At 40.3% G+C, this 12,966-nt stretch overlaps 1 protein-coding gene across 7 annotated transcripts in view; it reads left to right on the forward strand.

Moving 5' to 3' along the window:
* Window positions 1-12,966, forward strand: part of ddx4 (DEAD (Asp-Glu-Ala-Asp) box polypeptide 4) — a 76,184-nt gene that overhangs the window by 15,243 nt on the left and 47,975 nt on the right. For all 7 annotated transcript variants that reach the window (XM_080186064.1, XM_080186037.1, XM_080186081.1 and 4 more), the window contains exons 2-3: window positions 2,651-2,746; window positions 2,830-2,884. In XM_080186064.1, coding sequence (XP_080042190.1) covers window positions 2,681-2,746; window positions 2,830-2,884 — 121 coding nt within the window. In that variant the 5' untranslated portion in view covers window positions 2,651-2,680. The remainder of the gene's footprint in view (window positions 1-2,650; window positions 2,747-2,829; window positions 2,885-12,966) is intronic.

The following is a 12,966-nucleotide window of genomic DNA, read 5'->3' on the forward strand; positions in this document are numbered from 1 at the left end:
CCTTTATGACGGAGAGAGCAAGAGTGTTAGTAACTGAGCCATGGACCATTAGTATGCAACGTGAAGTGTTATTCTTCAAGCAAGATCTTGCTCAATACCTTTGGATGTTGTCAAGTAGATGTCCAGACACTGGAAAGATTTTGTCTGGTTTCAGATTTACTGGGGCTCCTAGGTGCCATTATCTAATTATTCCTTCAGTTTCCATCTTTTGTAAATGTTTGCTTTGTATTTTTTTTTGTGTGGATTAAAAATATGGTGGGGCTTGGTGCTAAGTAATATTGGCAAAATCTGAGTAGCATCGATGGTTGGGCGACTACATATTTGGTATTACTGGGGACTACTTGCATTGCTGATTGGAAGCTAATTGTATGTGGGTAGGATATGTCTGACTTGGTGCTTCACTAGTTGTAGTTTTAGTTGCATTGCAGCATCTTGGCTTAGTTTAGGTGTGCAACTTCAAGCTACAGGGATATTGACAAGGCCCAGATCATTTGCAGTGTCCAGTGCACGTTGTTTATCATACTGTGGAACAGGGGCATGCCGATCTATTTGCTTCCGACGTTCTGCCTCCTGTTTTAAATCTGCAGGCCATTTATAGTAAAAATTAGGTAGACAATTAAGCACTTAGTTTTGGTTTACTTGATGTGGTGTGGAATGACTTTGTAAAAAAAACCTGTGCACAAAGTCTGATGTATGCTGTATGATATGCATCCAAACTGGGGTGTTTCATTTGTAATAAAAGGTCTCTTTTTTAACGTGGAACTTGGACTTACGGACTGACTCTATTGTGTGGCTTGTTCAGTTACTTGGCTCTGCTATGATCAAGCAGCAAATAACTGTAACAAGGGAGGTTAGCCAAATATTGGCCACCATTATTTGGTTAATTCTAGGCCTAATTACTCCATAAATCAGGCACAACTTCATTGACCTGTTGCTCCAATTTTAACATGGACAGGAGATGAGTTGGGTAAAGAATCCACTGCTGGTTGTCACTGACTGATCTGAGGGTGAAAGGTCTCCTTCCTGCCAGCAACAATGACTGCACTTCTACTTGGGCGCCTTTATGCTTTTCCTTCTGTTGGGACTGTGCAATTTCTTAATGTGTTCCCTGTGCATCCTAAGACTAGAAATATGTTCTCATATTGGCAATTTAAAAACATTATCCTTGAAACATTCTTTTGGTGAACCCTTAAAATTTTCTGTGGACCCTAGCCTTGGTATCCCATGAATTAGTTGAGAATCCTCACTATATGAAATGAACTGAATTGGCAGTTGCACTTGGAACCAGTAAAGCCACTTCTACATTCAACCAATCACCAATTTACTTTTTTTCCCACCTCCTTCCCCAAAACATCAGGCTACAATTAGCCTTTTGCAGTTAGATTTATTATTTATGATTGGGCATTTCTTCATCAGTACAACGTTGAAGCCATGAGTGTGTGTGGACACATAGAGGAGGCTCTGTAAAATTGTACAAGTAAGCGTATGGTTGCTTGAGTATTTTTTGTCTGAAGTGGGAAAATTTAATGAAGGAATTTAGAAGTGGTACATAAGAACATAAGAACATAAGAAATAGGAGCAGGAGTAGGCCATCTAGCCCTTCGAGCCTGCCCCGCCATTCAATAAGATCATGGCTGATCTGTCGTGGCACAGTTCCACTTTCCCACCCTCTCCCCATAACCCTTAATCCCCTCTCTTATCAAGAACCCATCAACCTGCTTCTTTAAAAATATTTAGCAAGGCAGCCTCCACCACTTCAACGGGCAGAGAATTCCAGAGATTCACCACCCTTTGAGTGAAGAAGTTCCTCCTCAACTCCGTTCTAAACCGCCTCCCCTTTATCTTGAGGCTGTGCCCCCTAGTCCTACTGTCTTTTTTGAGCGGGAAGAGTCTCTCCACCTCTATCCTATCCATCCCATTCATCATCTTATACGTCTCAATGAGATCTCCCCTCATTCTTCTAAACTCTAACGAGTACAAGCCTAGTTTATTCAGCCTCTCCTCATAGCTCAATCCCCTCAACTCCGGTATCAGCCTAGTAAACCTCCTCTGCCCTCCCTCCAGGGCCAAGGTGCGGCGCCCAAAACTGCACACAGTACTCCAGCTGCGGCCTCACCAATGCCCTATACAGCTGCAGCAAGACCTCCCTACTTTTATATTCAATCCCCCTCGCTATGAAGGCCAGCATCCCATTCGCCTTCCTGACCACCTGCTGCACCTGCAAGCTGGGTTTTTGCGACTCATGCACAAGGACCCCGAGGTCCCTCTGCACCGTCGCCTGCTGCAGTTTTTTGCCTCGTAAGTAATGTGGTGTTAGTGTGTCAAAAATATTGTCTGTAACCAGTTTGTGTGTAGACTTGAGTGCATGACTTGTTTTTAATTTGCAGACAGTAATAAAACACATGGTAGAAAAGGATTATTAGAATTTGGAATGCTTTACAACAAATTGTCATTGAGATGAAGGCTGTTACTTAAAAATTTGGCTGCTTATTTAGAAAGAAGGTTCAGGAGAGTGATAGGAATGGGATTGAACTGACCCCAGTTGAAGAATAACTCCATTTACAAGGTACAGATGGCTTTCTGAGCTGTAGGTTCTGTGATCCTCAAAGAATAAATGTACTTATCTTACAATTTTGGTTTTGATTTGCAGTTGTAGTGTGGATATACAGACTACCTCAAAATGACAGATTGGGATGCAGAACTAGGAACAGAACCTGTAAACGTTATCTCATCTTTTAATGATATGGTAGGTATTGGCTGGTTTTTTTTGAGGTTCGTTTCCTGAACTCAGATTTCTTAGTCAATGTTGGTTGTTTATTTTTAATTTAGACGGGACTAATGAATGAAGATGTCATCAACGGCAATCGACCTTTTGACTTGAAGGGTAAGGTATCTCAAGTTGACATGTTTTTGATATAAACACATCTCATCTAATCTAAATTGTCAGTTAAGTGTAATACTTCAGAATGCATTATTTATAAAGACATATTCACTAAAATGCAATTTGAGGTTGACCATTGGAATTCTGAAGGACAAGTTGTGACATAAATGTGTGTAGGTAATTCCAGCCAGGAGCTGCTCAGTTAAAATACATCTGGAAAAACTAGCATTTCCCTTTAGTAGTACATCTACGTTCAGAAAATTCTGTTGCATAAATTTAACGTTCACAAACACAATTTCAAATTCAAGTTAATGCATAAAAAATCATTTAAAAAAAAATGGAAACACTAGGTAAGCATTAAATTGGCAGCACAAAGTTTTGCTCACCATGGCAAGTGCCAAGGCAATTTACTAGTTTAAATAAGAAATCATGTAGTTTTAAACTTTTTGTTCAAAAATGAAAATATTTTCTAAAAATTGCAAACATTTACAAACTTTAATATGCACAAATGAGCGTTAAGCTGGCATTTGGTATTTTAAAAAGATGGCAATGCATGATTTGAAAAAGAAATAAAGCAAGAGAGGTTTGAAAGCTGAAGCCTAATGATTCCCAGTTCATGACCACAAATTGATGGCTCTATCACTGGAGAAACACATTGAGATGTGTTACCTCAGACTTTAATTTAGAACAAGATTATAAGAAGGAAAATTGGAGCATAGAATAGCTTTTAGAACCGTAACATGAATTGCATCAGTGGAGGGGTCTTACAAAAATTATTTGCTTGCATAATCACTGGAGGACACTACATGAATGTTACATAACAGGATGTGTTACAATGCAGTTTTTGTAACTTGCCATGAAAAATATAGATTTCCTAATTTGAGAATTTAATAGTAAATACCTTGCTGAGGCGTTTCAGTTTTGACCTTCGCCATTTTATTGTATATCAGTATTATATGTGGTAATCTAAAAGCACAAATGTGCGCTTTCTCTGTTTGCTTAATTAAAAATTGAGCACCTTGTGTCTAGGAGGGGTGCATGTTGGTTTCTTCAGTCTCTCCAAACTAAAGCCCCTCGACCTAGTATCAGCTTGCTTGCACCCTTTCTAAACAAGGACACAGAAATGGGCAGCGTATTCTAAATGGTGTCTAACCAATGACCGCTCTGATTCATTAAAAGCAGAGAAGCAGTAAACACACTTATGAAACCAGGAGATTCATTTTTTCCAAAAAATTAAAAAGCGTGTCACATCCTCCCTATTCCTAATTTAGTTTGAGTCATTTTTAAAGGTGACTCAATGAACAAGTGTTGAGTGTGTAAATGTCTGAGGGAAGTAGAGCATGATAGCATATCAAGTGCTTCATTTCCTTGGTTACTGAATGGTGGCAGATGTGTTAAATAAATACAAATGTATTTAAGCAATTCATGTGAATGCAGTAGGTGGTTAAAACGGTCTTGCTAGAGCCACTCCTAAAGCTAGTTTGAAAACTGATTATGTATCCAGTGGTTTCTGCTCTGCAAGGTGAGACTACCTCATCTGTCATCTCACTACATGATTCAATATTAAGAGTCTTAAGAAATTAAGACTTTGGATTCATGTCGAATTTAAAAAATCAGAAAATCAACAAAAAAAAAGCCAAAGGAAGTTGTTCCCCAACACCCTCCATTAAAATCCTAGCAATAACTGTAAAGTGCCTTTTAACATGGTAAATGCCACAAGGCAGTTCACAAGGATAATGAGATAAATATCACAAGTTGGTTCACAGGGATAATGAACATTTTTCATCAAACCATGAGGTGACATGAATACTGGAAGATGCTCCTATAAAAGAGGGGCAGAGAAGTTGAAAGAAATTATTCCACAGCTTCAGACTAGGCTGCCACAAATGACAAAATTACAATTGAAGTGCAGAACAGGGAACCAGAGATGAGCAATAAATCCTGGCTTAGCCAGCAACAGCCTTGTTCTGTAAATTAGCAGGAAAAAAGCCAGAATTGGAAAGCAGAGTACAAAAATGTGGAGGAATATGAAAAGGGTGAAGATTTTAAAACAAAGTTCACACATTTAGAATGGGAAAATAGAAAGGTGCTTTCAACTGCACCTTTGAAATATATGTCCACATGGTTTATTGGTTGGGTGCATATACGTTAGTCTGACAGCATCCTCACCCACTCCTTCTTCAAAATCCCCAAGAGCATATGCACACAAGCAGTCCCCAATAGGGACTTCTCATAAAATCCCCAGCATCAAATCAGCCAACAGTGAGGAAAAAGGATGCCCAAAGAGGCAGTCAAGTCTGAAAATCCAATGGACATATAAACACCCAAATGATACATTCCACAAATGACAAGCATCCAGTAAAGAGGCTTGCAGAACCCCATTGCAAACAGCCTTCCAGACACAAACATTCAATCCAACTTTCCACTTGTCCCTGGATCTCACTTGCTTTTATCTGCTGCTTTTGTGGGATGTCCTCAAAAGCCTATTCAAGACCCCATCAACCCTTATTATCTTTTCAGAATTTCAAATCAAGTTAATCAAACAGAACTTGGTCTTAAAAAGTTCAAGCTGACTGCCCAAGTAATCCATGCCTTTCCAAATGATTAATAACCATTGCAAAATTATAATTTTGCACTTGATCATTCTCAGTCTGGTTAAAACCTTGCAATTTAAAAAAAACTAATTGATCAAACCAGATCAGAGGCATTGATAGACAATTATCTAGAAATAGCCCCAAGTGTCACATTTCACACGCATGAAGTAGATGTATCAATGCATGTTTGCAAAGTAAAAAACTTTTACTGTTGACTAAAATACGTAATATTTATTGTCATAAGTAGGCTTACATTATCACTTCAATTAAGCTGCTATGAAAATCCCATGTGTGAATAAATGCAGCATCAATATCACCAACTATGTGCAAGATGCGGATTAGCAAATTAACAAATTCAGTGCTAAGGATTAGCAGTGTGACAATTGTCAGAGTGACAGTTGGGGACCATGGAAACAAACAAGTAGGAGAGGGGGAAGAGGCAAAGAAGGAGACGCACAAATGAAGTCACAGCTGATGCAAGATGACCCAGTTGGTTAATAAAATCCTATCCAAACAGCCACACGACAAAAAAGTTGGATGCATTTAATTATGAACAGCAACAACGCAATATTTTGGAGAAAAGGTGCACAAAATGTAATTGTTCAAAAGAAAGACAGACAAAAGGAATTTGACAGAGGGGCTTGCTAAGCCATTTTCAGAAGGCAGTTACAAGTTAAGCACACTGCTGTTGTTGCTCCAGTGACATACAGGTCAGGCAAGGTAATGATGACAGGTTTCCTTCCCCAAAGGAACTAGGTGGATTTTTAATGACAAAATGATGATAGTGGTCATAGTGACCATTACTAAGATTAGTTATCGATTCCAGGTTTTAGTACTGCTGAAAAACACACTTTGTCAAAATTTTCCATCTTGTACTTGTAAGAATACTAATGCTGGAGAGACAACTTGATACTTTGAGAAGTGTATCCCTACCACAATGGCCATTCCTAACCACCCTGTGGTTGCAAAACTCGACTGTTGAGGACACTTGAGGACCACATTCTGAGCAGTCATCGAGTGCGCTAATAACTTCACTGACAACATTTTAAGATGGTCAACCAGGCTTGCAGTGTGGTGCATTTGTGTTAACTGGAAGCAACATATTAATACATAGCCTTTTTGTAGGCAGAAAGGACACAAACACATTGCACCTGTTTCAACTAGAAAGTGATGTTCATTTCTCAGGCCAATGGCTTGACCATAGTCAAGCTGCCTGATTTAACTGTCAGTCATTATTAACTTGTATTTGCCATGGCAATGCTTCTACCAGTCTACGTGCCAATCAAAAAGCACTTTTCTCAGCATAAAAATAGTCCCCTGACACATTGTCTTGAGCAGCACAAGTAAAAAGCTTCAACAGTACTAAAATTCTGTACTGCCAAACAACTATTTGAATTCCAGATTTAACTGAAACTCCCATCAACATGATCCTGTGCGTTACCACTGACCAGCAACTTAACAGAATCAACCGTCTAAACTGTGTCAGGCCAGTGGCTGGGAATTCTGTAGGCATTAACTCACCTCCTGACTCCCAAAGCCTATTCACTATCTACAAGGCACAAGTCCAGATCCAACAACACTCAAAAGCTTAACCATCCAGGGCATAGCAACCAACTGCCATCCCATGACCAGTGATACAGAGTACCATCTTCAAGATGTGCAGCAGTATCTTGCAGAGGCTCCTTCGATAGCACCATCTAAACTTTGACCTCTAACACCCAGACAGACAAGGACAGCAGGTAAATGGGAACACTACCTAGAAGTCACACAATATCCTCACTTGTAACGATAATCGTTCAAAACTCCTTCCTGACAACACGATAATGAACATAGAGCTGTTCCAATTAAACCTATTCCATAAACAAGACCCTTCAAACAAGTTTAATACAGTACAGACTAAACACTCACATACTGGAATTGAGTCCTTTGGATGAAGTCTGCAGTTCTCTGGATAGTCTCAGAACAGTTTCCCAAAACACCAGGGACTCCAAGCAAGTGACAAATAGCAGATTCTGCCATTCAGAAAAGCAAGACCTTGCTTTCAGATGACCAGCAGAATTTCCAAAACCAGAGACAGACTTTTCAGCTTGATGCCCCTTCCAAAACTAAAATGCAAACTGCAGCTCCAAACTGAGTGGGGGGGGGGGGGGGAATCTCTTATCTGACCTGCCAATCAGTTTCCTAACAATGCAGTTATAAACATCCCAGTAAAAATAAACAAACTCCCGTTCAAGCAGCAATAAAAAGGACATCACCAGTCAAGTCAGTGCCATAATGATATCGGCTAAGGCTGTGAGAGCTGCAGAGATTTTTTTTAAGAAACCATCTCAAAGGTACTCCAACATCACACTGGACAAACGAAAATGTACAGATAGAAGAGAAATTCAAGCTACCTGAGCGTGGCAAAAGGTTAAAACTGACAAACTAGTTCAGTGCTAGCTGCTGTACCATGCCCAATTCTGGATGTCTCAAATCGAGGGAAAATATCAAGACTTTGGACACGGTATAGAAGAGGGCAGCACAATGGTTAGCATTGCTGTCTCAGTGCCAAGGACCCAGGCTTGATTTGCAGCTTGGATCACTGGAGTTTGCACATTCTCCTTGTGTCTGTGTGGGTTTCCTCCCATGGTCCAAAGATGATGTGCAAGTTGGGTGGATTGACCATGCTAAATTACCCCTTTTAGTATTAAGGGAATTAGCTAGGGTAAATGCTTTGGGTTGGGCCTAGGTGAAATTGTGATTGGTGCAGAATTGATGAGCCAAATGGCTGCCTCCTGCACTGTAGGATTCTAAGAAGTTTATTAGAAAACTTGCAGGGACGAGAAATTATATTTACTTGGGTGATTGGAGAAGTTGGAATTGCTTGTCAAGCAGAGGAGCCTGAAGAGAGAATTTGATAGAGGTCCTTGAAAATCGTGGTGTTTGGGTAGAATGCTAAAGAAAATACCCTCCTCAATTGTAAGAGTTAGAGGAGGCCCAGATTTTAAAGTTAATACCAAAAAGTGGCAGGGGCAACACAAAAAACCTTCTCACAAGTGATGAAGATTTTTGAGGATGAACTACTGTGATGATAGACTTAAAAAGGGATTGAGCAAATACTTGGGATGTTGTAGAGGGCTGGGACTACTTGGTTTAAAAATAGCCAACCCAGACTTGATGGGGTGAAGGGTCTTCAACTGTGCCACACAGTTCTAGGATTTTTCTGATCAGAACGTGAAGACAACAATAAGTCTCAGCTCTCTAGTTGGTGCAGTACACTGGAATCCAAAATCAGAGGGTGTAGATGGTGCATATGGAATGCTAAGGAAACAAAAGAAATTACAATATTTTTTGAGATCAAAAGGACAGAACATATTTAAGGAGATAATGAAAATGACGAAGTGGGTGTTTAGGTATGAACAAAGCCAGACCTAAAGAGCCAGCTGCTGTTAGCCTCAGAGGACAATAAAAGCATAAAAGATATTGTGTGGTAAATATTACTGGAATTTTGAGGTTGCTGGACAGAAAAAAGGTTAAGCTGTGAAGGCTATGTCAAGCCTTGTGTTCAAGTGCAATTCTATTATGTCCTTTAAATTTCTTAGTATTTACTTTAAAATCACCAGCAGACAATTTCCAGCTTTCATAATCTCTCCTCAGGCTATGTGGAAAAGCCATTTTGGCAGTTGATTCAAGTTTCTCTTCTAGTAGCTGGGACAACATAGCTTTTACCACCATCCGTTGCTGTGCCTTAACAGGAATTGGTAACCACAAGGCATAAAGTAGTTAATCCAAGGGTCCAGCCAAGACGTGCAGTGGATCATGGATAACAACAGAAGCAATGGGATTGAAATGCATGGATCACATACAGTAATGATGTGGAGATGCCAGCGTTGGAGTGGGGTAAACACACAACTCTCTCAACACCAGGTTAAAGTCCAACAAGTTTATTTGGTGGCAAATGCCACTAGCTTTCGGGGCTCTGCCTCTTCGTCAGGTGAGTGAAGACACGCCCTGTTTGTGATCAGAACTCCCCACTCACCTGACAAAGGGGTAGAGCCCGAAAAGCTAGTGGCGTTTGCTACCAAATAAACCTGTTGGACTTTAACCTGGTGTTGAGACTACATACAGTGACACCAGGGAGCTAACGGAGAAAAGATAAATTAATTGTTTAATGCCGAAGATTGTGCGCTCCTTGTCTTCCTGCTGTTCCTCAGACCAATCTCAAGAGCAAGAGCAGCACAACCTTGAGGGATCAGTCTAGCGAAAGATATTCGGAATTTTGATAGTTAAGTGGCACAGGCCAGAAACAGCTGCCATGGCCGAAAAACAGATATTGTAACCAGCAAATTCAAGAAATCATGAGTACCAGTAGGAGTAAATCTCTGACAGGGTAAAGAAAACTTGCATCAAACTAGAAAAAGTTAGAGATTTAATAGTTAAGTGCAGAGGCACTTGAGGTTAAAAAGGAAGGCTGGAGTGAAAATTAAACAGCAAAAATGATGAGGTAAAGCCAAAGAGGATGATAATTGGGCAAGTAAAGAAACACCAGATAAGTGTGGAGCAGATATAAACGACAATAACAGAATCATCACCAACAATTGTCAATAAAAGGTGATCTGAAATTTGTGAACTCGATGATCTGAACTCCAGCGGCTGTAGTGTGCCTAATCAAAAGAAGAGGTGCTTTTCTTTGAACCTCTGAGCTTTATTGGAGCAGTGGAAGAAACCAAAACTGAGGTGATAGTTGAGCAGAGGAATGAAATGACAAATGACCAAAAGCTTGGTTATGTTTGTGGAATGAACAGAGGTGTTATCCTTCTGCAGTGGAGTCCTGCAATTATTAATTGTGCAATCAGTTTGTAAAATGAAATAAATTAACATGGTTTGCTGATGTCTTTCTGGCTACTGTTTTTTTCAAAAAAAAAGTGCCAAGCGACCGATGGCTATTATAATTTCATCTTTGTTTTTAAAGTCTTTAACAAGCTGACAGCAGCAAGCATCATCGCCTCATTGATAACTTTGCTGTCAGTGAATGGTGTCTTTTTTTTTTGCCGGCTCATGCAAAAAGACACCTCTTTTGCTCGCCTTTCCTTTGGTGCAGGTTTTGCAAAGTGTGACTATTAAGTTTGCAGCATTCCCTTTAAACACCATTCTGACAGTCACACTCTGCAAAACCTGAGCTGAAGGAAAGGTGCGCAAAGAGGTGTCTTTTTGCATGAGCAAGAAAATCTCCCTTTTAAACAATACCATTCTGACAAAAATTGGGGAGTTGAAAGGAAATTTTCTTATGATGCCGTTTTGTTGAAGGCTACACTGTTGTTCACACACATTCTTGCCTTTTGATATACGAAGAACGGTACAGCACACAGGCCTTTTGGTCCATCTGAGTCTAAGCTGATGCAGATGCCTCTCTTTTCTTGCTTCTACTTGGTCGGTATCCCTGTATTCCCTACCTATTCACTATCTAGATGCCTCTGAAATGCTGTTATTGTAACTTCTGCCACAACCACCTGTTTGGTAGCATGTTTCATGCATTCATGACCCTCTGGAAAAACTTGCCCCTTGCATTGCTCTTAAACTTCCCCCCTCCCCCCACTCACTTTCAACCAATGTCCCCAAGTAATTGACTCTGCAACCCTAGGAAAAAGACTGACTGTCCACTCTATCCAAGCCCGTCGTAATCTTGTAAACCTCTATCAGGTCTCCTCTCATCCCCTGGTGCTCCAATGAAAACAATCCAAGTTTGTTCAACCTTTCTTAGTCCATGTCCTCCAAACCAGGCAACATGTTGGTAAATCTTGTGACACTAATAAAATAAAGTCCTTTTGATAACATCCATGCACCTAGATCGGCATTAGAATGTTTTGTAAAGCAGGTAATTTTACATTATATAAAAATGTTCCATAAGGAGCCGGAGTCCTGCAATTTTTGGCAGAGGTTCGGCAGCAAATGACTATCAATTTTTTGAGACTTCAGGATCGACCTGTTAATCGTGATCAACTATTTGGAGACCACCGTATCTGTTTACTGCCAGTGTTGTATTTTTGTTGGGCGTGTAGTCACTATTGTAATGTAGGAAAAACTAGCAGCCAATTTTTGCACAGTGATGTCCAAGTAATTCTTTGTTTTTTTTTGGAGGGTTGAATATTAGCTAAGGTATGGTGGATAACTCCCTTGCTCTTCAAAATAGCCCCCCACTGCTATTTCCACGTGTGCAAGCACATGGCACATCAGTTCAATGGCAACTCTGACATTGCAGCTTTCTCTCGTTATTGCACTAATGTCTATAAAGGTGCTCAGTTTTCTGGACTGGAACTGAGTAATGTATACTGCAACTGAGCCACTGACGTGCTTTGGACTTCATTGGAATTAAAGACCAAGTTTGGGCAGTTCCTTTTGCATAACTGTTTAATTAGATAATTCCAGTTACTATATTAAAACAATGTTTCTAGTTTCATGCTTTTTTTTTATCATGTTAAATCTGATGTCTTACTGCGTCAGTATCAATGTCAGTTTTATTCCACTAGATGTCCACCTTGCTATATAAACATGTGAACTTCAGTAAACTTCCATGTGTGAGCTTAATATTAGAAGAGGGGAAGTGTATCTGGGGGCAGGCTAGAGGAAACAATTTTATACGAAGTATGTATAGTTCACTTTACAAAACATCAGAATGCTAATCTGGTGCATGGATGTTATCAAAAGGACTTTTTTTTTTAATTGTCACAAATAGGCTTATATTAAAGCCTATATTAACACTCATTAACATCTGCAATGAAGTTACTGTGCAAGTTACCACAAGTCTGACATCTGTTTGGGTACACTAAGACAGAATTACCAGTGCACCTAACCAGCACATCTTTCGGACTGTGGGAGGAAATCGGAGCACCTAGAAGAAACCTGTGCAGACTCCCACTGACCATGACCCAAGCTGGGAATTGAACCTGGGTCCCCTTCGTTGAGGCTGCAATGTTAACTACTGCGTGTAGTATATGGGTATTCTCATACAGTTAACACGAGTACACCAAGCAATTAGGAAGGCAGATGGCATGTTGACCCTTTATTGCAAGGGAGTGAAGTACAGAATAAATAAGCAGTTGCCAAATTTGTACAAGGTTTTGTTGAGACTACATCTGGTGTATGTAACTTTGGAAACTAAAGCACCATCTCTTCATTCACACATTCAGCTGCTCTATTCACCCATTCCTTTACTCACTAGCATGTGACTGGTAGTAATCCAGAGATTCCACCCCTTGATGTCCTGCTTTACACTGCCACCTAGCTCCCTAAATTTTTGCTGCAGGATCATGTCCCTCTCTCTTTAGCAGCCATTGGTACCAATGTGAACCACAACTTCTGAGCCATTCATTGACCCTGGCACCGGGGGGGGGAAACAATGCACCATCCTGGAGTCACTTCAACTGTAGAAACGCCTGACTGTACTTCTCACTAGCAAAGCTCCTACTTGCACCCCCACCCCCCTTCACACACTCCATGTTCTGTGCCCCTGTA

This window comes from Carcharhinus amblyrhynchos, chromosome 1 (genome assembly GCF_965287045.1).
Source record: "Carcharhinus amblyrhynchos chromosome 1, sCarAmb.v2.hapA, whole genome shotgun sequence".
Lineage (NCBI taxonomy): Eukaryota > Metazoa > Chordata > Chondrichthyes > Carcharhiniformes > Carcharhinidae > Carcharhinus > Carcharhinus amblyrhynchos.